The following is a 23657-nucleotide window of genomic DNA, read 5'->3' as shown; positions in this document are numbered from 1 at the left end:
AACAAAGACGCATTCAACTACATCTTCAAAACATGTGTATGCAGGCATGAAAAATCTGTAACTTTTCCTGGAAGTTTTTATATGAAAGAAAAAAATCTTGAGTGGCACAGAAGCTCTGAAACACATTCTGTACTACTTCAGCAAGGATAAAGCATTTTTTAAAAACATAGGCATTCATATTTAATATAGTATGTTTTTATGCTTTATACTACTTGATAAGCTGTATTTAAATTCTAAGCTAAACAAACTGTATTTCCAGAGCAAGCAAAACCACCACTATGAAGACTGTATTTTCAAGAAGAGTTAAACATCACCAAGTTAGAAGTATATTCTGTTCCTAATGCATATAACTATTAACTATGAAGAGACAGTACACTGGGAGAGACTTAAAAGAATAAATCCAGAAACCATGAACTTAAACAATCCCTTTAATATAACAAACATATCAAACTTTCAAATATAAACTGGAACCAACTAACAAATAAACTCAAAACAACTTTCTGAATACCAAAAAGGTCTTATGCAAAACAGTGCACATTTATTTGAGGTATCGTATCCATGAAAACAAAACAAAACAAACCAAACTATCTACATTTAAAAAGATTTTTACTTAGCGAGGCTAAAGAAGTTAGGTGGTACATAAGGAGTAAACCAATGTAAACAGTGTAAAAATAAAGACTGCTAATACCAGCCAACCCAAAACTGAAATATCCCAACATATTAAAGAAAAATAAACCAGAGGCATGCAAAATATTGTTTATTAAAATACACTCAAATCCACGTGGCTAAAATGAAAGTCACAAACTAGTGAGGTGGATTTAGAAATGCAACATTTCTTTCTTTATTTTCCTTAGACTGATTGTCATTCAGTTTTCCACCGATAAAAAGCTTTTAGCCTTCTTCAACCCACTAAGAACTGAATTTTTAAGATTCCAAACAGATACTGCAAGGAGGTTTAAGTAATTGTTTTTATGATCTAGTGTGATACACAACCTCACTCAAATGCAACAAGCTATGGTGATCTGTTACCATTATGGGAGGAAAAAGCTTGGTAAACAGGTTGCTCCAGGTGGAGTTGAAAGATTTTTGACTTTCTCCTCATAAGAGCAGTGACAAACTCTATGGTAAATCTGGTAAACCACTTAACATTTTATTTGCAACACAGAACATTTTGGCAACCAATATATTAGAGGAATCTGAATAGTGACCTGCAATGCATGTGCTTTTCAGAAAAATCAAGTTTCGTTTCAGGTTTGTGTCAGGAACATCAACAGCACAAGCCTTTTCTCATTCAAGCAACTGTAGCAATGCCATCCATCTTAGTTGCGCTTACAGGTCTTTCTTATCTTCTGCTTTATTTAAACTTTGCTGAAAAGAGATAGATTAAAAATAATTTCAGTTTGGCAAGATCAGAAACCACTGACTCCAGACTGCCCCTTGGCAGTCATACCTGAATTGTTCATCATACACCTTTGTAAGCTGTAGTCCCATCAACACTACCCCACAGAACACCTGAGCTTCTGCTGCCAGCAGTCAAGGCTGTGCAGCCTAGTTCTGCTCCCTCTGGTTTTACAGCTGAGCTGTGCAGCAAACTCAGCAGAAAACATTTTCTGCTATCAACTCATTTATCCTTGGGAGCTGCATCTACTGTGTGCTCAGTACCTTCTGTTCTTTCTACTCAGAGGTACACAGAAGATGGTAAGGATGTGTGTTTTAGACCACAAGTCTGTTAGAAATGCAGCAGGACTACTATGGCTCATTACACAAGGAAGAACAACAAGGACAGGCTATGCATGGTGGTCTTGAACACAGAGATCAGTTGAGCAATCTGTAGAAGTACAGGGTGAGGCTGGGAATAAGTAAGTGGTTTCACAGAGTACAGGAAAAAATGTAATAACCAGGTCAAAACTGCTTTTTTTTTTTATTAATACAGGGCTGAACAACTCTTCTGGAAAAGCAGGTCACCATAATTTTAGTAATTTACTTTCTCCCAAGACCACTACTTGTAAATAGGCTAACTTTAATTTTTACTGAATTTTGCTCAAGACAGATGTTAGGTACGGAGCATATGAACACCTGTCAGACAGCTCAAAAATACATACCCCAGTTCCATTTACTGATACTTACCGTGTATCTTATGGGTAGTATAGCCACATACATATGAAACTCGATAAAATAGCTAATTGAACTTTTGCTTAATATGGTTTGGTTTTTTAAAGTTATTTTGTACTTCAGTTTGAATTTTATAGTAGCCTGTTTTTACCCTAGGCTGTTTGTTGGATGTGTATCAACAGTATTGCAACATTTATAATCCAGGATTGCAAAAGCATGTTTTAAGAGCAAATAAAATAAAGTTACTTTTATAAATTGCGTATACAATCTCTCCACCACACACCCCTCCAACAGTTTTCTTACAGTATTTCAGTGATCATCACATGCCAAATCATCTGAATCTTATTTTCCAAGTAACTGTAAAATTGAAGCTAATGATAACCTGAGCTTTGTCAACCAAAGCTCAAAAATAAAAAGTGCTACTAACAAAAATAAAATGCTACTAACTTTGCAAAACAAAATTCTACTGTTTTGGTAAATTCTCTTGCACAATAAATACCAACAAACAGAATTTTGCTGGTACAATTTCAAAACACAATGTTTGTATGGTGATCCAGAGCCACCTACCTGAAGTTGTTCAAATTGTTTCATCAGATGATCGTATTCTCTTCTAAGGCCTTCAGACTGCTTTTTAACTGCAGCTGCTTCAGTTTTCGCCCTGTGGAAAGCTGTAAAATACCAGAATTGGTGTTTTAATTATTACTTGTATTCCTGCAGTTCCTCAGAGCCCTAGGTGTGCATTAGGGCTCCACTGCAGTAGATAGTCCTTACTCTAAAATAGCTTAGAATTCAAAACACAGCACTGCACATGGACACAGGAACCTGAAAGTTGAGGACAGGGAGTGGAAAGAGAATGGCTGATGTTCAGATACACCAACATGAGGAAAAGGAAGGGCCTGTAAGAAAGGCCTGCCCTTAGTGGTGACTACAGTTTTCTGACATATTGCAGGAGACAGTTCTAGAAAAACCAAACTTGGCCACTCCATAATCAAAACTGACAGACCTCTTAAGGAGAGGAGGGAACTCAAACACTGGGCAAGATTGTCACACAGGAACCGAGACCATCTACAAAGTATAGTAAGGAGGAAGATGATACATGATCATAGAGCACAGACCTCACCTTTTCACCCTGTTCTGAATTTTACCATACATGAATTAATTGATTAGCAGCATCGGTTTAAAGATGAAAAGGCAGAAATGGTGGTGGGTGGATAAACAACTCTGAACAGGTTTTTAACCAGAGAAAAAAATAATTATTACTTCACTCCATCTCAACACAAACCGAGAGCACATCTGTGCTGCAGTACCAAACAGCCTAGGACTCCACTGGGGCTATTGTACAATGCAGGATAAAAAAAAAGTGCCAAAAAGCCATTAGTCCTAAGCTGTTATGTAAGGTTATTTAGACATTTTCATATTCCACTACTATAGGTATCTCAGGGATCACTGTATTTCTCTGATTCAGCGCCACAAGCATAGTCTAAATCTTGATCTGTTCATTTGAAAACAAAGAAATGTTGTTAATGACTTAGTAAGGCTGCCTCACATGGCCATTTAAAAACCCCAAACAACCAAATCTGATGGTACAAATAAAAAAATAACATCAGCAAATTCCCTTGTTCCAAAAGTGCGAATCTAGCCTTTGACTGTGAACTCCCTGAGAGAGACTTCTTTCCCAGAGACCTCCACTGCACTCAAGAATTGCAGCACCTCTAAAAGCCCGTTCTGAAAAGATGAGGAGCTAGATGTGGCTTTTGTTAAGCACTGAGTTACAAGCAGTCTGGTATGAACCAGATTTGTCTTTGGGTGCTAGTTCATGAAACATCAATGCAAGAAGGAGAACTCCCTTGCCTAGAATTTCAGTTATTTTAAAATAATTAATTTGAATGTACAGTTGAAAAATAGTTCCCATTTCAGAACTCTGGAAGTGGTTTTTCTGCAAGAGGACTTTTACCTACCCTGAAATTCTGATTCACTAGAGTCAATAACACTTCAGTCTATTGATGTTAAAACCTCGTAATTTCTCTTTAATTTCTCCTTCCTTTAATTTCCATACTCTTACACAGTTTTTCCTCACCCTTTAAGTCATTCTTGACAGCATCAATACACATTTTCTGAAGGTTTTGGTATTTGGAGTAACTTTGATTTCCACGTATTGGACAAGTAAAACCCCAGTGCATTTACTTTCTCTCTGATCTCAGTTTGAAATTTTAAATAGTAAACTGTTTAAAATTTTTAATAATAAAATTTTTATATCAATAAAATAAACTTGTGACAATTTGATAGACTTCTGAATTTAAAGTTGTAGACAAAAAAAACATATAGGCTATTTCACTCCTCCAAGAATCTGCTAATTAGAAAGATAAATCTTGCTTTTGTTTGAACATTCTTGTACATAGTATAGTAAAATTTAATAAGATCCCACTTCTGAAGAAGCTGTAACTCAATGTTATTGATCTAACACTATTATAAGTAGCAGCACAGTACTTTAGTTGCAACTAAAAACTACTTTATCTTTAAAACATGAAAAAAATATCTAGAAGTATCTACAAGTCAAGAAAGCGAACAAGCAAGTGCATTGTTTTAATGTTTTGACCAAAACAGATGTATGACAAAAATACCTTGCCTAACCCTAGAAGAAGAAAAAGCAAAGAACAGATTGTCCTTTCCACCTGTGTTGGCTATGGACAAAAACCGCAAAACATCAATAAACTACCAAATCCAGACTCATTCCTGGTGTAACCACACAATTAAAAGGAGCATCACATATTTGACAAGGTGAATTCCTCAGTGCACTGATTCCCCTGGATGCCTTGTGAAGCACCCGAGTGTCCACACAACAGTGCCCATCTCCTCTGCTGGGAGCAGGAGCACTGCAGCGCAGCCCAGTTCATCAGGTACACTCTTTGTCATATGGATCCTATCATATGAACACAGATCCAGCAGGACACAGGAGATCCTTTGTGTGCACAATACACTCAGTTATTATTTCTGGCTTCCATCTGGTCTGTAACTTTGCCTCACAGGAGCACAACAGCTGGACTGGCAGCAAGCAAGCTCCCACAGCTGACACCTCCCACCGAGTCTATGCATGAGCAGGCAGATGAGGATGCTGCTTCTACATTAATGCACCCATTGAGAGGGTGAATAATCAGTAAGTTCCAAACACAGAATCCAGCCTCAGTACTGTAAGAGGTAGGCTATTCCTTTCCATTCTTTCTCCTACCAAGAAAAATCAACAAACTATTCCTAGGGCAGTGTTTCAGTGGAAGACATTTGTGGAAAACTTTACACTTATGTGTGACTGAAGGTCCATAAATTAATGTAACATGCATAGTCTGGGCTGAACAGAGAACATGTCCTTTCACAACATTCTCTGAATCCTATTCCAGGAGAGACAGCTTACTTCAGATTGCTCTGAATTCTAAGGATGAGGAATAAAACTGCTCTGAGGAGCTACATTACCACAGCCCAGTAGCTGTAGCATTTCTATGATCTTCTCATTTCAACAACAATGGAGAACCTAACACTAAAACCAAACACCAACAAAAACATCTAAAAATTCTTTGGGTATTTCCTTGCACAACTACTAGTCCTGGTCTGACTACATCACTTGACTTAGAGTGCTTGCTACTAAGGAAACGATCTGGAACTTACATTAGCATTGCTCACAATACAAGCCTACAAACCAAATCATTTGGACTAGTTGAAGAGTAAAAAAGAGCCCTCTCTTAAAAGAGTTTTCAAGTTAAAAAAGATCTATTCACATTTAAGAATTTAGGCACTGACGGCACAAGAGATTTGCCAACAAATACCCTGTAAGGCTGGGAACACAACTCCAGTCAAGTAACTCCATGCTAATTCTAAATTCTCTTCTTAAGATATAATGGCCGGAATTTAAAATGAGAAGGCAGGACCAAAAAATTTACAAATTTGCTTCAAGTACCTTTTGCAACCTCAAACAAAATTTTATTACAACAGGGATGCTATATCATCGTCAGGTGGCATAAAAAGCCTTGTATAATAAACCCATGCTTGCTATGCAGCCATCTCTTCCAACCAACAAATGTGAGTATCAACTCTTGCTGCATGTGACACTGCAATGGCTCCCACCCTTGGTTATCATCTCACAGTTTTGTAAAAAGTAAGGTTAAGTAAGATAGATCTTGTTCCTCAACTTCCCTCTGCCATTGGCCAAATAACAAGACTGTGTCCAATTCTTTAAACTTGTTTGTTTTTAAAAACAGGAGTGCATCAGTGAAGAGGAGTGCATCAGTGAAGCTCAGTGTAGTTTTCATACATGGCACTAACCTACCCGCAACACCAAGGCCAAACTGAACTCTCCCTTGCAGCAGTTTTATGAAATGTATTCTCAATGTCTGTATTTTTTAACACATTTCAAACATGTAGTAATCTCCACACTGAAGTGAGAGCTGTACATCTATACACACATACTTTCTAGAACAGCCAACAGTTAGAAGTTATTCCAAAACCAGCCCTCCACATGAATTGTTGCTCTCCTCCTGTCACCTCCAACACTATGCAACCACGAAACAAAGAACACTCGTGTCTGTCTGTACACAAAACAAACCTCTTTAAATGATGCATCAAAGTTCCATTAGAATTTCCTCCTGCCCCTCTATATGCCTATGACAACAATATATAAAAAGAGCATTTTCAGAAAAAGTTGAACTGAAGTTCAAAAGCACCTAAATGACTTTGATGAGTATGGATTTCATGAAGCCCTGTTCCTGCCCTAACACAAGGACCACTCTAAGGACAAAAGGCTTTATGAAACTTCTTTCAGGTCTAAGCTCATGCCCAGTTGCAGGTAATTTGTTTTGTTGTGGTTTTTTGAATAGTCTTCCAAACCATCAAATGAAACAATATCATGGCATATCTTCTTTCCCCAGAAAATTCCTATTTGTCCTAGGCCAGTAGCCATATTGACAACCTTTAATTATCTGAATCACTATTTTGTTAGAAATATGTCTAATGTGTAGCAGGAGAAATATTCTCACATCTGTACTGGGTATTGCTACAAGTATGTACATTTATTTCTAGATATAATCGAGACATTTTCATAATATATAAGTGTATCAATACAATACCATCTTAGAAGGTTTCTAAGCAGTCATGTTATTACATGTCTAGGTATGCTGAAAACGGATTTAGGCTCTCAAAGTGCTCGCCCCACTGCTGGGTGCCTACAAAGCCCTGACAAAAATATATGAGTCTGCAATAGAGAGTCGCTTCATTTCCAGAATAAAGCAAAAAAAAGGCATCAAGTGTAAAAGAAAAGTCAAGTCTGGAAAGATAAAAAAATTTGGTCCAAAACCTTAAAATTAATTTCCAACCTTTCCTCAGATCTTACTAATTTCACTGCTCAGTCTTGTATTTTGATTCTTCCTCCCCACCTGTTCAGAGCATAGGAAAAAGGTCATCTTAGCTTAGGATTCACTGTTAAGCGAGAAAAACCAAAGTAGTCTATGTTTTCTGTAAAAGGTAGAAAGAAGAACTAGAGATGAGTCTCCTGAAAGTCTGCAATAATGTCTACACCATGGTTTTGGTCAGAATTTCAGGAAAAGGAGACATACAGTATTTCCTTTTCCAGTCATAAATACTGATCCAAAACTTTACAGGAATTTGCATGACCTTTGAAGTCACAGCACTAATCTGATACTAAACTGTTTTAAATGTGAAGCAGGTATACATTTAAGACTCCTCCTGGCTACCACTATACTGACTTAACCCACCTCTCAACTCAAGGCCTACTCTAAAATAACATATTACCATGCATCAGCAGCTTAGTAAGTGTCCCAAACAGGAGCAATGGATATTTGAAACTGTATTAAAAAAAAACCTAGAAGTTTTTCCGTTCAAGCAACAAAAAAACACCCAAACATAAACCCCCAACCAATAAAGAACAAAATCCAAATTTATGACTCTTACTAATACTATAGCTTAAAAACAAACAATAAGAAAATCTCAAAAATCAAAACTAGTGAAGTTTTCATTTTTATACCAGTTTTGTCTTGTTTCATGATTAGGTGACACCCTTTACACTCTTCACTCTCCTCCTGCAATTTCATGGATTGGACTTTACAGACACAAAGGAAAAGATACTTTAGTCATGTGAGCTCAGTAGCATTAAACAAACTGCTTAGAAGAGGCAAAACAAATTTTCCAATCTCAGCTTTCATTTTGTGTAACACATTGTCACACTCACAGGACAGTCAACATTCACCTACTCAGTTGCTGGAATTTCCAAAGAAAACAGTAAATTTAATTCATGTACTCTAACACTCTATGGAAAGCTGTGTCTACAGATGTGATTGCTCTTATCAAGTACTTCAAGCTTTCTGGCTATCAATTTGCTCAAAATAACATAACAAAACTTACAAGAAGGTAAGACAGACATACCTCAATACCACTAGCTGCCCATGGTAATTCCTATACTACCCATGGGGTTACTGGCAACGAGGGGGGTGGTATTAGGAGAAGGGCTGTAAATATTTTCCTATTCACTCCTTAGAAAGACCCTCTCTCCCAGTTTTGCCCTAACAAAAGATTCAAGCATGCCTTAATTTATACATCTCTTGGATGGACAACATCTCATGGGGAGAATGAAGCTGAAGCAGCATGAGGTAAATCTATTTATTCCTTAGCTGTCTCTAGCACTCCTGACTGAAAAGCTACATTATATTAGTGTTACATACCACCAGTTATTTTAAATAAAACATAAACATTTAAATTTTCCATTGATCCTGTCACTTCAAAGGCATTTCCCCCCCCTCTTTCTTCAAGAAAACAGCAGGAGAGGGAAAACCCACCATCAAACATGCTTGAGAATGTGAACTAATGAGACTTTCTATTTAAAGATTCCTGTTGCTTCAAGCCCAGCTGAAAACAGCTGGTTTACATTTCTTATTTGAATCTCCACTGGACAGCAAAAAAGAATTCATGAAACATTTCTGAAAAATTTATTCTTACAACGTTGTAGCAGTTCTAGGCAATATGAAAGTGGGGCTATGTTTTGATAACATACTGTCTTGTACCATGAAAATCACTATTTTTGTTACAGCCTGAACATCTGGTTAGTGTTTACAAGATCACAGGTTGTGTTATCTTAAAAACACTGATTTCAGATCAGCAGGTGTTCACAGGCATCACATACCTTGACAGACAGAACCAAACAGGTAAAATCTGCTTCTATCTCAATTTGGGCTGCCTATAAAGCAGTTTTGACAACCTAAATCTTAAACACGGAAGCTGCTAACCAAAGTATTATGTTACAAATGGTAAGGCATGTTTCCTTGTAAACAAAAAAAATATTAAAAAGCTAACATCTTAACACATCAGCTGCAGAACATATATAAACTTAAAATACTAGTCAAAAACTTTTCTGCTGTCTGACAGAAACCCTATGGTAGCAAAAAACCTCAACCACAGTACTTCTCCCATTTTATACAGGGAGAGTGGCTGCTACGTATGACATGAAAAATCAAAATGTTGCATATAAGCAACCTGCAAATGCTTCCATATCCTGGTCATTTAATTGATGAAGACAAGTCAACACTACTTAAATATATGAGTCCAACTTGTTAATGATTACAACTTAACTAAGGTGTTCCAATTGCACCTTACATATTTTCATAATGAACACATTTACTAAAATATTGGGATGGCAATGGCATGTTTTACCAGTTCCTAGTCAAATGTAAAAAAAACCCATGCCAAGTGTTCTGGAAACAGATGAAGTTAGTCCATGCTAGATCTATAATATTTTTTTAACATTCGGTGTTGAAACAGTCTTTTTCTTCTTCGCAAAGAAGTCCTAACTAGTACTCACCAATTGATGTCTTCTGTAGCTCTGCTTTCAAATGTTCAACTTCCTCCTTCAACTTTTCCTCAGTTGTATCTGTTGACTCTTTCTTTTTACCATCTCCTTTTCCACCCAAGGCCTATCAGAAACCACAGTTGCTACAATTAATTTTATTTTCATTAGTCTGGTATTAATGCAAAAAATCCAGGGAATGTCAGCCCTGATCTTACAAAGCATTAGGTTTTATCAAATGTCAACCTGATACAGGCAGGTTGTAATTCTAGACAAAAATCCTCCCAAACTGAAAAAAAAAAGGAAATAAACAAGCTCAGTGTGTTAGGAAATAGCATACTTGTAATAGAATGGTGATATCTCCTGTGTAAGAGTACTTTTAATGTCTGCATCAAATGTACAACTTTCATTTAGGTTATAAAAGAGGTTTTTCAGAAGATACACACTGGGACTGTCAGTGACAGAATGCTGCCATGTATATGTGCAACTGGTTCTAATTCTCTCCTTGTAAGTTTGCAGCTACTTCAATCTTCAGAATAGTTCCAATATCCAGATTTGATTTCCAAAGAAATTCAGGACAAAAAATAAGAAAGGATCCAGGAAGAGACATGTAAACACTTGACAGAAGAGCAATATATTCCCTGTGCTCCAAAAATGTTGGCACTACTATATTCATGCACCTTCTAAGGTATAAGATTAGATCCCATAACATGATCTTTTTCTTATAAAGCTTCTACTATCTAACCACACATCACCTCTGCAATAGCAAAAAAAGAGGCAAATGCTTAATGGGAAAAAGAAAAGTAAAACAACTGAAACAAACAGCTGTTAGGTTAACTAGCAATATCAGAGCTTACAGGCACAGGCAGGAGTAAAGGGGAAAGATTATTTTAGGAAGAATAAAAAGAACTGTTCATAAAGACCGGTAAACAATCCAAGGAAAAGAGCTGAAAAAATTTCCAGAAGCTGTTTAATCAGAACTGAGATGACATTTAACTGCCAGTAACAAAACCATAGCCAATTGTCCTCTTTGCTTTGTGCTCATCTCTTTCTATTAGTATGCAAATAACTATTTCTGTAAAATTTCACCTTAAGACCTGTGCTCCATGGAACCACTGAACAAGTGACAGTGCAGACCTTGCACACCAGAGCAAATTCACAGTATTTATACTTGCAGCCTGTGCCTTATGTACAACTGCTCTCACTTCTCTCCAGTGCTGGAATGAAGCACACTTGCAAAGAAACACAAATGCAGGAGGAAAGCCACAGAAAAGCCTAAACCCTGGGATGTCTATAAAGTTACAATATTCCAATCCTGAACATTTCCCATGTCCATCACAATGGAGATCCAGCCACAGCATGTTGCCTGTACCTGTGGCTACCTGTGTTTTTGCAAACCACGCAATCAAGCACACAAATAAAAACAGTTTCCAATTTCTGGCTATCATTTACAAGTGGCTAAGAGAATGTGTTGCTAAGAGAATGTGAAAGCAGAACAAAAAAGAGGACTTTTGGCAAAATCTCAACAGGACGGAGAAGAAAAAAAAGTACCCTTAGGCAGTAAAAAGACAAATTCCATGGCTAAGGGAAGAATTTGGATCATTTTGACAAAAATACCAAATCCCAAAATTTTGGAGTAATTTTACACTTGGGAAACACCTAGCACAGACTAGTGATCCTTGTTTTACAACACTTCTCAACTGGATTTTTTGTATACCCTCTTCTAGCACTTTCTGTCCAGAGTCTTCGTAGGAAGATTTATTAAAAAAATTAACAGTGCCAGTAACCATAGACACTGCTTTAGACAAACTGGAAGGAAACCTGTACACACCCGCAGGGAAATTTAGTTTTCACAATGTGCTGGACTGTAAAAGCCTTCCTATGTAGAGATGTCTGAACTCAGCTTAGGGTTCAGTCTTTTCACACAGAAGTCAAACTAAACAGTTAGAAGAAAAGATTTCATACATTTATCTTAATTATATCTTTGATGCCTTTCCTTCCTGAATAGTTAGGTATTGAACCACAGCCTAATCATTCTTCACATAAAAATAACATCTGTCCAGTCTGTTGGTGATTTTTTCTAAGTAAGAAATTTTTGATGGTATTCGCATTAATACTACAACAGCATCCTACTAAGAAAGGGAAGTATTCTGAAACTGGCTGACCTACCATAAAAGGATAGAAGAATACAAAAAACATCAGATACAAAAGATTAATTTTACAAGTTAGAAAAATACATTCAGGACTGGAGAAAATCCTATTAAGAAGAAACAGTCAGCATGAAAACAGTTATATATTAGGCTTTTTCATGCTAGGCTGCTACAGCCTTGACCTAAACAGGCAATTTTTTGGATTTGCGATAAAAGGAATAAAATTAGTGTCTCCCACTACTTCGTTATGACTAAATTCAGAAAGATATTACTATAATCTATTAATACTTTGATGGAATTTGTACTGGAAAGACAGAACTTCATTTACTTGGTTTACCTCAGTTTCCCTTGTTAATAAGATGCTATTGCCATTTGTTTTCAGTATTCAGAATTGTGTATTATAAAAATGATTTTCTTTTTTCAACCAGAAGGAATAAAATGAACAAGCACTCTGTAGCAAACCATCCTCAGAGTACACTGTACTAACTACTTGCTGTATAAGAGAGTTACTGAAGAAGCTCAAAGATACCTCCTGCAGCTTTTCATTCTCGGCCATGTATTTTTTGGCTGCTTCAGTAGCATCATTTACTTGTGTTTCCAGAGCTGCATGAGATGCCATCTCTTTTGCCAACTGAGTGAGAAGGGTAACAGTACGTCTCAATACACTGGTGAAGGAAAACAATGAACAGAACTGTAATTTACAGCACAAATATTCAAAAAAAGCCAAATCACAAATGAAAACAAAACCCACAAAAATCAAACCAAACAAAACATCCAACAAACCAAAACAAGCCCTTTTCTCTCTTGGTAGTAGATGTAAAAATAAAACCAGCAGAGGGAAAAATCCAGGCTCATCAATGACAAATAATAATAACAAGAGAGACAAAAAATATTTTCATCCATTGACATTCTGATTTTTACTTGATACAGAACCTCCCTCCTCCTAAATACCCACAGCCATTAAGGAGTCAGAGACTAGATTGCTTAAAGGCAGTTTAAATACCGTTATATGACCCAGTTTTCACCATTATTGATCTCCAAGCACAAGAGCCAAACAAGAAGTTATGGTAATGAGTATAGTGAAAAAGAAAAAAGTCACACAACTTCATAAACAGCCTTGCAATAATAAAATTAGCAGTATCAGCATAATAATCTTCAAGTACTGTCAATACAGTTAAATCAGAGTATGGATATCAGCATTGATATGGCACCTCAATTCTAAGCTTTGCAAATACCTCGCTTGATTCTTTGCATCACTATTTTCATTATTCATCCTGAAGTCATTCAAATGCTGCTGAATCAAGGTAACACAACACTGAATTAAATTAATGCCTATAACGTAACTATGCAGCTGCTCTTCAAAGAAATTTGAAAATCCAAGTAATTGGATTTTGCATAACTGGAAGAGTATTAACAGATCTTTTCAAGTTAAGTTTTCCTCTACCTCCTTGCTTTTTCATTGAAAGCTCCTTTTCTTACTTTTTTGGGGGTTAATAAAAAACTTAAGGTCCCCATGTCACTACTTTTCTACAGGTTAGCAAATTTACTATTGTTTATTAACTTAAAAATGCAAGAGTCATTAAAATATCACAACTAAAAGAGAATCACAGGCTCATGTAAGTGGAAAGAGGCTTCTGTCTCATGAAAAGCAGGACAGGTTAAGCAGATTGCTCAGAGGCTTGTCCAGTTGAGTTCCTACCATCTCCAGTGATGGGAGATTCCACCATCCTTCAGGGTCCTTGTTCCAGTGCTTAACTGCTTTGACAGCAGCACCACTGTTCTACCACAAGTCAGAACATCTCAGGTTCCTGTTACCTCTTATCATTCCTTTTTGCATCCACTGAGATGACCTGTATCCATATTTTTTTACTACTAGATAGACATAGAAACCAATAGGATTTTCCCTTCAAAGTCTCTTTTGGCTAAAAGCAAAGCTCCTTCATCATCTCCTCATAGGTCATGTATTTCAGCCTCCACCTTACTCTGTACTCCAATGCAGTACTCCAGTATTTTGGGGAAATAAAACTGGACAGAGTCCTGCAGCTGCAGCCTTCCACGTGTCATACAGAGTAGAAAAACCACTTTCCCTGACCTGCTAATGACATCCTTGCTATCACAACTCAATACACAATTGGCTTTCTACCAGGATCCCCAAGTTTTTTCCTGAAAAACTGCTTCCTACCCACCCATGCAGCTAGTCTCCAGCCTGGATGCTGAATATGACTATCCAATAAAATTTCAGACTTTGCATTTGTCTTTGTTGAGCTTCATGAGATTTCTGTAAGCACATTTCTTCAAACTTTCTGGCTCCCTCTAAAAAGCAGCAGTGCTCCCCAAGATGTCAACCACTCTGAATTGGAATTGTGAGCAGCTTTCTGAGAGCACACTCAATCCCATCATCCATGTTGTTAATAAAGATATTAAACAATATTGAGCCCAGTACCGACCCCTGAGGAGCACCAGATGAAATTCACATTGTTATTATCCTTTGAGCCCAAAGGTGCAGGGAACTTCCCACCTGTTTTTTTCTCCATTTCTCCAGCCTGTGTCACTCCACAGTCAGGCTAGCAGGATACTAAAAGACACTATATCAAAGGCCTTGCAGAAAGGATATTCTGCTCTTTATCCACACAGCCATTCATCTCACTGCAGAAGGCAACAAGGATGTTCAGGTATCGTATCATCTTCCCTAAGTGAATCTGTGACAGCTGTTCCAAGTCATCATCTCCTTCATGTCCCTGAAGATGTCTTTGAGTAAGATTTGCTTCACAACCTTTCCAGGGAGGTCAGTCTCTAGTTTCTTACATCCTGTTTTTTGTCCCTCTTGAAGACAGGCGCAATGTTTGCCTTTTTGCAGTCACCAGGATTCTCCCCAGAATTCATTTGTGGTCTTTCAAATGAAGCCTTGCAATGACATGGGCCAATTCCCTCTGCCATCTTAGGATGCCACAGACTTTTGTATGCCCAACTGGCCTATGCACCCCCTAGCTGCATCTTCCACTGCTGGGGTGATGTTACATACCCTGCCAACTCTCCTAGAAGGCACCATTGAGCAGTGGGCTCATGTTTTCTTGAGGTTTCCTCTAGTTTTCAGCCATTTTTATCCCACTCTGGTTCAGCATGGGCTAAGAGAAGACCAGGTCAGACTAGCAGATGGATGTCTTTGTCCCACCCAGAGGACAGTCTCCATGGGCTATGACCCTCCTCTTTTCTGCAGAGTTTGCAGATGAGGGGCTCAGCTGGCCCCAAAACCCTCTCTGACAGGTAATTTTCCTCACTGGTAGCCAATGCTCTACAATCACTGAACCCCATAAATGCTGCTGTCTTGCCAGAAGTGACAAGTTCCCAGCCTCCTCCATTTTATGAATCTCCATATACCATTCTTGTGGAATTCTCCTATTGGCTGATGTGCTAAAATGAACTAAAACTGACCCAAGGAATGAACTAGGAGCATCCAATTACCTATTCACACTAGATGAGGTCTCAAGTGGTTTGGGTGATAGTACAGCAGTACAGGGTAAGGCAACCCAAGGAACACTTTCCCCTCGCTTCTCTGACAGACATGATGTCTGTTTCATGGATAAACAAAGCAGCCCTACTAAGAAAAGTCCGTTGATCTACTGACTACTGGAGGAGTGCTTATTTCTCCTAAATCTTGGTGAAAGGCCAGCAGCTCAAAAAACCTCAAGCAAACCTCTTCAAGAGCAGAGCTTTCATATAAAATAATCTACTGGGGTCACTTGACAAGTTTTCCTCTTTGGAAGCTGAATATAAGTAGGATCCCAAGAGATCAGCTTCCAATTCTTTTGTAGGATACAATCTAGCTATTCCTCTTGCAGCAGAGATTAAAAACATATTTGTACATATTTACTTAACCTTTCTGTAGGAAGACAAAGAACTTGATGTATTCCTATCACTACTGAGCAAGGCGACAGCCACATTGTTTTTTCCAAAGCTTTTCTGCTCAAGCTTTTTATTAATTTTTCCTTGACACTTTTTATGTTCAATGGTCTGATAAAATGGCCACATATCACTCTAAGGGGAAGAAGTTTGTTATAAGTCTGGAATTTTCATGTTCTGTCTTCCTCTTGAATATTGAGGCAATGTCAAACAGCTCACTGAAGGAACTCTTAAGAGGACCAACACTCATTGTCCAGCCACCAGAAAAATGTACAAATGGAAATCATCAGGCCAACATGTCTGTTTCTGTTTGTTCACATTATCTGTGTCCAGGGACTTCATGTGCTCCCAGCCCAAGTGATAAGATCTGCAGGTTGTTGTGCCTACTGATTCACAGGTAGTCTTGGTTGCTACAGGTGGGCAGTAAAGAACTGCCCTTTCCCCTACCCTGTTTTAGCAGCTGAACTTTGCTGAAAAGTATCTGGTATCTCTTTCAGACATCCTAAAAGAGATACCAGACTTAAGATCATAACACCATAATAGGCAAGTTGCCACAAAGCGTTTGATCTGAAACGTAACTGAAACTTTCCTTCAAAGCTGGAATATTATCCTACAGTTCTTAACTTCAAGCTTGAGCTGAAGTGGCTTAGGTCAGGCTCAAGCTTTGCTTCTTAATACAGCAGGGTGCAGTGACACCAGATTGCTAGATAATAGTATTATTTAACAGTACTTTAGTACTTAGTTTTTGTGCTGTTTTTTATTCCAGTTTTCCATGTGCAAAACAAAGGGTGTAAGTTTAAGGAAGGAAATGAGCGAGTATTCCCCAAAGAAACTTCTGCAAAATACATGTTTTCTCCAGCACTCAAATTGTTTCTTTCCATGTGTTGCTCACATATCCTTCCAATCTTCAAACAGTTGTATTATTTTTCCTGATCTTACTTGCCTTGTAGCCAACCTGGTCACAATTAATTCTTTAATCTCCTGAAATTGTCCTTCTGACCTTTATTTTACAATTACTTTGTACAGTAGTTCCTGTAATAAATATACTATGTAAACATATGAAAAATGTTATACTTACAGCCAAAGAAATAAGGAAAAACCTGAGAGATACAGGTTTCTTTGCGACCGAAAGAGTTTCATCTGAATATGATCAAAGGCACTGCTGTTGACATGTGCAGCTTTTTCATTCACATGGACAGATGAGTATTTCCTGACTTCTCTAATAGCATCTGCAAACAAAAACAGTCTGTTCTTATTCACATCTGTGGGTGTGCATGTATGCTAAACCAGACTTTAGTACTAGAAATATGTACTTTGATTTTCTGCTCAGCAAACAGTAATAGGACAAATAGTGATATCAGTTATGTTATCCATACATTTTAAAAATCAGGCTTGATAAATCATGAAGTGCTCTAGCACATTCCCAGAAATATGGCAAACCATTGCCCAAAATACGCTTGAAGAGGTATTTCAAACACTTGTATCTAGCCACGAGGGATCAGTCCAAAACAACTCACTCTACAGATGTTACCAAAGACCTTATGGTGTCAAAGTGTCACTGCTGACAACTGAGCTAAAATTCCCCAGCAGACAAACAGTGAGAAAAGAGAAAGAGAAGCAAAAATAAGCCATATTTCCTCAAATATTTACTTTATACAAAGTTTTTTAAAGATATGCATGTGTTTTAATAATGACAGAAGGGCCTACTTTACACCTCAATCATAGAGGGAAAAAATTATTTTTTTAACATCCATTAAAATAGGAAGACTGTAGCAACACAGCAGTAGTAACATCAGTAGTAACTACTAACTGTAAAAAAATCATAGAAAGAATGGAGAAGGAAAGCTACAACTCAGCTTTCTTTCATCTGCCTTTCATACATCTTTCAGCTTCCTTTCATCCATCACATACTTCTGATAGTTCTTCAAAAGGGCCAGTGCACTGCAAACATCTTTCAAAGGACAAAATAATTAATTAGGACTTACATCCATGTAAACCCCAAACCTAACCCAGTTAAGGGTTCATGTTACTATCTTTAAACAGGTCATCAGACATTCCTACAACCAAAACAGCACCTTAAATCTCCGCCTGCACATCAATAAATGCACATATTTCATTACATGTTCTTACAGAATATTTTGGCCAGATGTTATTAAATTGCTGCTGCATTTGTCTAAGCAGGAAAAATCAACTCCAAAGAAAAGCACGTGTGACTATCATCACTAATAACTGTCTCTCTCATATGTCTGACTTAGACGTTAAAAAAAACCATGATGTGAAGCTTCAAACGATGCATCGAAGACTAGGAGCAAACAAATGCAAGTCCCTGTGCTATAGGAAGTATCTAGGCCTGCAGTAACCTGTCACTTCATGCTACGGGGCAGGTATCTCATCACTGCTTCCCTTTAGTCCTATTCTATCTTTCCACAAAAGCAATGACCATCACCAAGTCAAAAGCAAACTTTGGTCAAAGTTTTCAACAGCAGGTGAACAGAGTAAATGAAATACATTAGTTCTCAATCTTAAGCAATTCACTGAAGACCTACTTTTAGGAATAATACTAAACATGATCTTAAAAAATAATAAAATAGTCTATTTGCATTTCTGGTACTTTAAATATTAAGAATATAGTCCTATAGCCTAGTCTGACATTGTTATATGTGCAAGTGCATCTGTATGTTTCCCTCAGCAGAAAATAAACCATGCATTTTTAGTTTCTGTTTCAAGTAGCCTGGAATTAAGCAGCATGTATATTCTAAAGCACTGGAAACACTTCTCTATGAAGAACTACTTAATATCCCTGAAACACAGGCGAAACCTACCACACAACAGTCAGGACAGACATTAAATGAAATCAGTCAGGCATATGGTAACCATTAAAGCTTTACTCTTACTTCACAGGCCTTAGGATCTACCCATAACAAATGAACCATTGGCTGTTTGGTATCTATGCTGAGCAGAAGTATTCAAACAGCCCAGTGCTTTGATATATTCTGGTCTTCTATTTCAACAGCAACAAAAAGAAAGAGTGCCATCTGCTGCATGAGGTACAGCTCAGCTAAATTCTGATGTCAAACAAGTTTACTTACCTGTGTGAGAAAGGGAAACCAAGCAGCAGCCTAGACTAAGATCCATTTTTTCTTCTCATTCACTCATTTGGATTCCCAATGTGCATTTGGATTCCCAATGTGGATACAGCATTAGTCCTCTCCTCTTTCATTCCATTGTATAAATTTTCAATATATTAGCTGACTTACACTAGGCTTGAATCCTTTCCATTAGTTTACTGATATAAACTCAATGTACCAGGTTTCTTTTACCCATTTGTTAAGAAATTATCTAACACTTACCAAGAAACAAGACGATCAACAAAACTATTATTGTAAGGAACATCTTGTTCCAAAACACTGCCATTTTGCTCCATAGAGGAAACATAAAAATCTTCTGCCATCTGTAAAATAGAATTGTGTTATTTAAAAATAATTAAACACTAAAAGAAGAGCATTATAACCCCACAGAAGAGAGCCTTGTTATTGGTAAGAGACTTGTAAAAGGTCTCTAAACAGCTGCTTTAATTGCAATATAATTTAGGTATATGTTAACTTTTCCAGTAATTTAACTTCTCTTTTTTTGTTGTTAATACTTGCAAATTTTTTGCATGATAGCAGGTACTCTGCAGATGTGTTTTATTTTAGCTTATACTTTGACTAGCATTACTTTGTATGCAGTCCTGACTATAGCAAGGGGTAGGGTAAAGACTGTAAAACGCTTTCCATTATTTTTATTTTTTATCCAGTAATACCTCAATTAACTCTGAAGTACCAGGACTGTTATTACATTCTAACTTGTAATGACAACAAAAAAGACAAGTCTTGTGTTTATATTTTGTTAAGGGTTAAAACCTCTTTCCTGAGCATACATTTGCTGGCTACAGAAGTGACTTCTGGTGAGGCCAATGGTGGTGTAGACTACGTTTTTAACAATAATTAGTTGTCTATTTGATATTACTGCATGAAGGCTTGTGGCAGAAGTCACACTTGCAGCACAACAAAAAGCATCTGATGTGCTCAAATGAACTGAAACAAATTACAACAGATCACCTACTTGTCCTTCGCTGCACATTAGAATCAGTGCTACTGCACAAATGAAATAATACCTAGTCATGCCAAAGGGATGTAACACAGACATACCGTTCACCATCTGATAATATAAGGTAAAATTTCTTACTTTTGTTAAGATTATTTACACTTACCAAAGATTGTTAGAATCTGCCTTTTAACAGTGGTTTCCAACCTACTAAGAATTTAATTTAAATGAAACTGTAGCATCATCTCCTATAGCTCTTTCCAGCTCTCCACCAGAAAGAATTAAAATATTTTTGCATTGTCATGCAAAAACTTCATTTAAGTCTTCTAGTATAATCTGAATTCTTTATAAAGCCACATTTATCAAATGAAAAGCTTACTTCAAACAAAGACTAACTCTTTAAACATGCAATTTTCCAAGCTCCATACTGACCTTAATTTAAGAAGTGATTCTTTGAGGTATGACCTTAGATACAGTACACTGCCAAGTTATAATCAGGCTAAAAATATGGATCTCTCTACTAGAAGATATCCCTGTGTTTTATTTTCACATTTATTTTTCCTCAACAAGAACTGACATTCGCAATTACTAAAACTCCTCTTCCTTTTGGTGACAAAAGTGATAAATATAAAACTTTAATACTATAAGACTAGCTACCATTTTAGATTAATTATACCTAGTAGAACAGATCTGATCTGTCTTTTTGTGTATTTGCATTTTTATACCATCAATTTACTTATTCCCTAGGAACCTATAAACTTGTTAGGAAATTTGAAAAAAAAAAACATTTAAAAATGTGCATGCACAAGAGAGATAATCCATTTGAAGACTGACAACTGAGTAAATCAAAACTTCCAAGAACAGCAGTTTCCCACCTGTCAGTAACCATGCATGCCTTACTGCTGACAGAACCAGCTCCCAGGCTAACAAGATGTGTCAGGCAGAGCTGCTGGTCCCTGGCACTGTCACAACAGTTAAATCTAATTTTTAACCCCACAAGATTACTACAAGTTTTGTTAAGACATTAATTGCATATACCACATAAGGAATAAAGTAATTTCACTCTTTCAGAAACCACTGTTCAGAGGAATAGCTGAATGCTCCAAACAAAGCACATAAATCTATCCTTTCCATGTAATTAAAAGCACTGTGTTTAATGTTTGAATAAATTATGGTAAAGCTGCACCTGCACATTATGAATTTGCTTTTCAGTCACAAACACTGGACTCTGTTTGCATCATAAGTGAAACATATTTCAATATTTCCAAAGTATTCTGCTTGTGACATCAGCATCCAGAAATTCTTGCAACTAGTTTCCTCACATAAGCCATTAATAATCTGATGATTATGACTCCCATAACACTCCTCTCCTCTTACATAGTTGCACTTTTGCTTAGAAAACAGTAAGAAATACAACTCAATAGCCTATGTTGAAATGCTGAAGTCCTTGCAAGCCAACTTGTAAAAAGCCAGAAGCTGAATTAGATTTCAGAACAGTTTCAATTTCTCAAGCTAAGGAAACATGCCTAATCATTGGCACCAGTGTGGAGGAACCAGTCATTTTCAAGACTCCTCCACAGGTTTCAGTAGTTAAATCCAGATTTTCTACAACTACCCTTGCTCCTTAAGAGGACAGTAAAAACTACATCATTCTAAATGCATCTAAAGATGCAGGAAACAAACATGCAACAGTTTTTACAGAACTCTGGTGAAACAGCTTTAAAGTTTTGTTCTGCTTCTTGTTTTGGGGGATCGTGGGTTCTTCTTTTAAGACTTCTTCGTTTGTGGGTTTGGTTCTTAAGAAGTCAGCTTCTCTGTCTGCTGCAGAGAATCTAGCTTTATTTCCTGTAAGGAAATAATATTACCAAATTTGAAGAGCGACTTACAGGAAACAAGATAATGCTGTAAGTCAGGTCTCTGCAAACAGTAAGGGTAATAAATTAATTTTGTTTCTTTCCCTTAATGTGTGCATTTATTTTACAATAATTTATTATTTTCTTAATATTTGTGTTGTGTCCCAGAAGTAGTACTATTTTCTTAATCGATATATGAGTTTTACAGAGGCCTTTATTCCAGTAGTCCTGAACCTTCTGCTTCAAACTCCGGTTTTTTTTTAAACATGTAATCACTAATTTCTTGCAGCCGTTACGCTCTGCCACCTGCTTTGAGTATCTGACGTCTTATCTGTTCAACACCCACAATGCCTAGTGTACATCAAAACATAAAGTTGCACCCCACAAATCTGACAAACTGCTGAAAAAAACGCACTCTCCTTTCATATATTATTGCCAGATGCCTTTCTCTGTGCTGCCTACCCCCCAGCTCTGGGAGAAGCCGTCCCAGCTGCTGAAGCAAAGCGAAGCAGGGAGCTGCTCTGGACACCCTGAGCGCTGCTCTCGGATGAATCAGCACCGCATAGAAAACGTAAAGCTCCTTAAAGAGGCTCGCGATTCTTGCAGCTCCCGATACTCGAGTGCCAAACAGCATTCCTTCGACTTTGTTTACAACTAGTTTAGGATGCAGCAAAGCTCCGTGTTTATGAAACAGAGGCGTAAAATAAACCCAAACTGGTGAGAAGAGCAAGCTGCGTTGCTCAGCACACCTCCTACCTCAGCGGAGAAATGAACGGCACGCAGAGCACGAGAATTACTCCTATTTCGCCGTACAGGAAGGCAGCCACTGCCGTCCACTGGAAAGTCATGGTCCCGGCGGCCTGCGGAGGAACGGGCGGCTCTGACTTCCTCTCCCGATCGACACCCGGGACGGGGAGATGGGGACCGGGCCAGCCGGGGCCGCACCGGCCTGGCGGGCAGAGCCGCGGGCAGCGTCCCGCTCGGCGGCCGCGGGCCCCGGGCTCCTCCCGCCGCCTCCCGCCCCCCAGCGCTGCCGGTGGCCCCGGGGCCGCCTCATTCTCGCTCCCTCCCGCCCGGCCTGCCTTCCAACCTCGTCAGCGCCGGCACCCGGCGGAGCTGATGGCGGCCAAGGGGCGGCAGCGGGGCCTCGCTGGCCGGGGTGTGGAAGCGCGGGCCGGTCTCACCGCCGGGACAGGGCAGGGCGGGGAAACGCGGTGTCTGTACGGACACGGTGCCGCCTCCGCCCTGCCCGGGGGATGTGGGCCGGGACGGGCCGAGTGACAGGGTGGGGGCGGCGCGGAGCTGCCGCCGTCCCGGCCGGTGAAGGGATGCGGAGGCCAGCCCGGGCCTCCCCCACCGCAGCGGCCGCGCTCGGCCCGGCCCGGCCGCGCGTGCGGTGCCGCCCGCGGAGCGGGGGCCGAGAGCGGCGGCGGGCGCGGAGCTACCAAGGGGCCGCAACTCTCTTGGGAAAAGCGTAGAGAAGGATTCAAATGAGTATTTTTCTTATCTAGGGAATGGTTGAAGGCATTTAGGTGCGGAATCCTGCTGTGGTCATCCCACCGCTCCGTGACTCGAGCTTCTTCGACTGGGGAGTTCAATTCTGCTCTCCAACATTATCATGAGTGTCTAAAGTTCAATTAAAATACTGTGTGTGTCCATTCCCTCCTGCATGTGTTACACGACATTAATGTATTAAGACCCATAAATCGTTCTCTCAAG

At 38.6% G+C, this 23657-nt stretch overlaps 1 protein-coding gene across 2 annotated transcripts; it reads right to left on the bottom strand.

Annotated features, from left to right (window-relative positions):
* Positions 1-410: 410 nt before the first annotated feature.
* On the bottom strand, positions 411-23168 carry BCAP29 (B cell receptor associated protein 29). Of its 2 annotated transcripts, XM_072919721.1 has the most exons (8): positions 23029-23168; positions 22695-22798; positions 19350-19450; positions 17078-17228; positions 12629-12764; positions 9965-10076; positions 2680-2780; positions 411-1368 (listed from the first exon to the last, which is right to left on the bottom strand). In XM_072919721.1, the coding sequence occupies exons 2-8, from the start codon at positions 22784-22786 to the stop codon at positions 1330-1332; spliced, it is 732 nt and encodes a 243-aa protein (XP_072775822.1). In that variant the 5' UTR covers positions 22787-22798; positions 23029-23168; the 3' UTR covers positions 411-1329. The 2 variants fall into 2 exon arrangements, with proteins under 2 accessions (XP_072775822.1, XP_072775823.1); XM_072919722.1 differs by lacking the exon at positions 23029-23168 and having other exon boundaries at positions 22695-22950.
* Positions 23169-23657: the final 489 nt, after the last annotated feature.

The sequence above is a fragment of the Taeniopygia guttata genome, chromosome 1A (genome assembly GCF_048771995.1).
Source record: "Taeniopygia guttata chromosome 1A, bTaeGut7.mat, whole genome shotgun sequence".
Classification (NCBI taxonomy): domain Eukaryota; kingdom Metazoa; phylum Chordata; class Aves; order Passeriformes; family Estrildidae; genus Taeniopygia; species Taeniopygia guttata.
Note: the sequence above shows the minus strand (reverse complement) of the source record. Positions and strands in the feature narration are given on the sequence as shown.

Coding starts and splice junctions, on each gene's coding strand:
- BCAP29 (XM_072919721.1), bottom strand. CDS start 22,786: ATGACTTTCCAGTGGACGGCAGTGGCTGCCTTCCTGTACGGCGAAATA. Junction 12,765..17,077: donor TTTTCCTTATTTCTTTGGCT/GTAAGTATAACA, acceptor TTCCTTCACCAG/TGTATTGAGACGTACTGTTA. Junction 1,369..2,679: donor AACAATTTGAACAACTTCAG/GTAGGTGGCTCT, acceptor ATCTCTTTTCAG/CAAAGTTTAAATAAAGCAGA.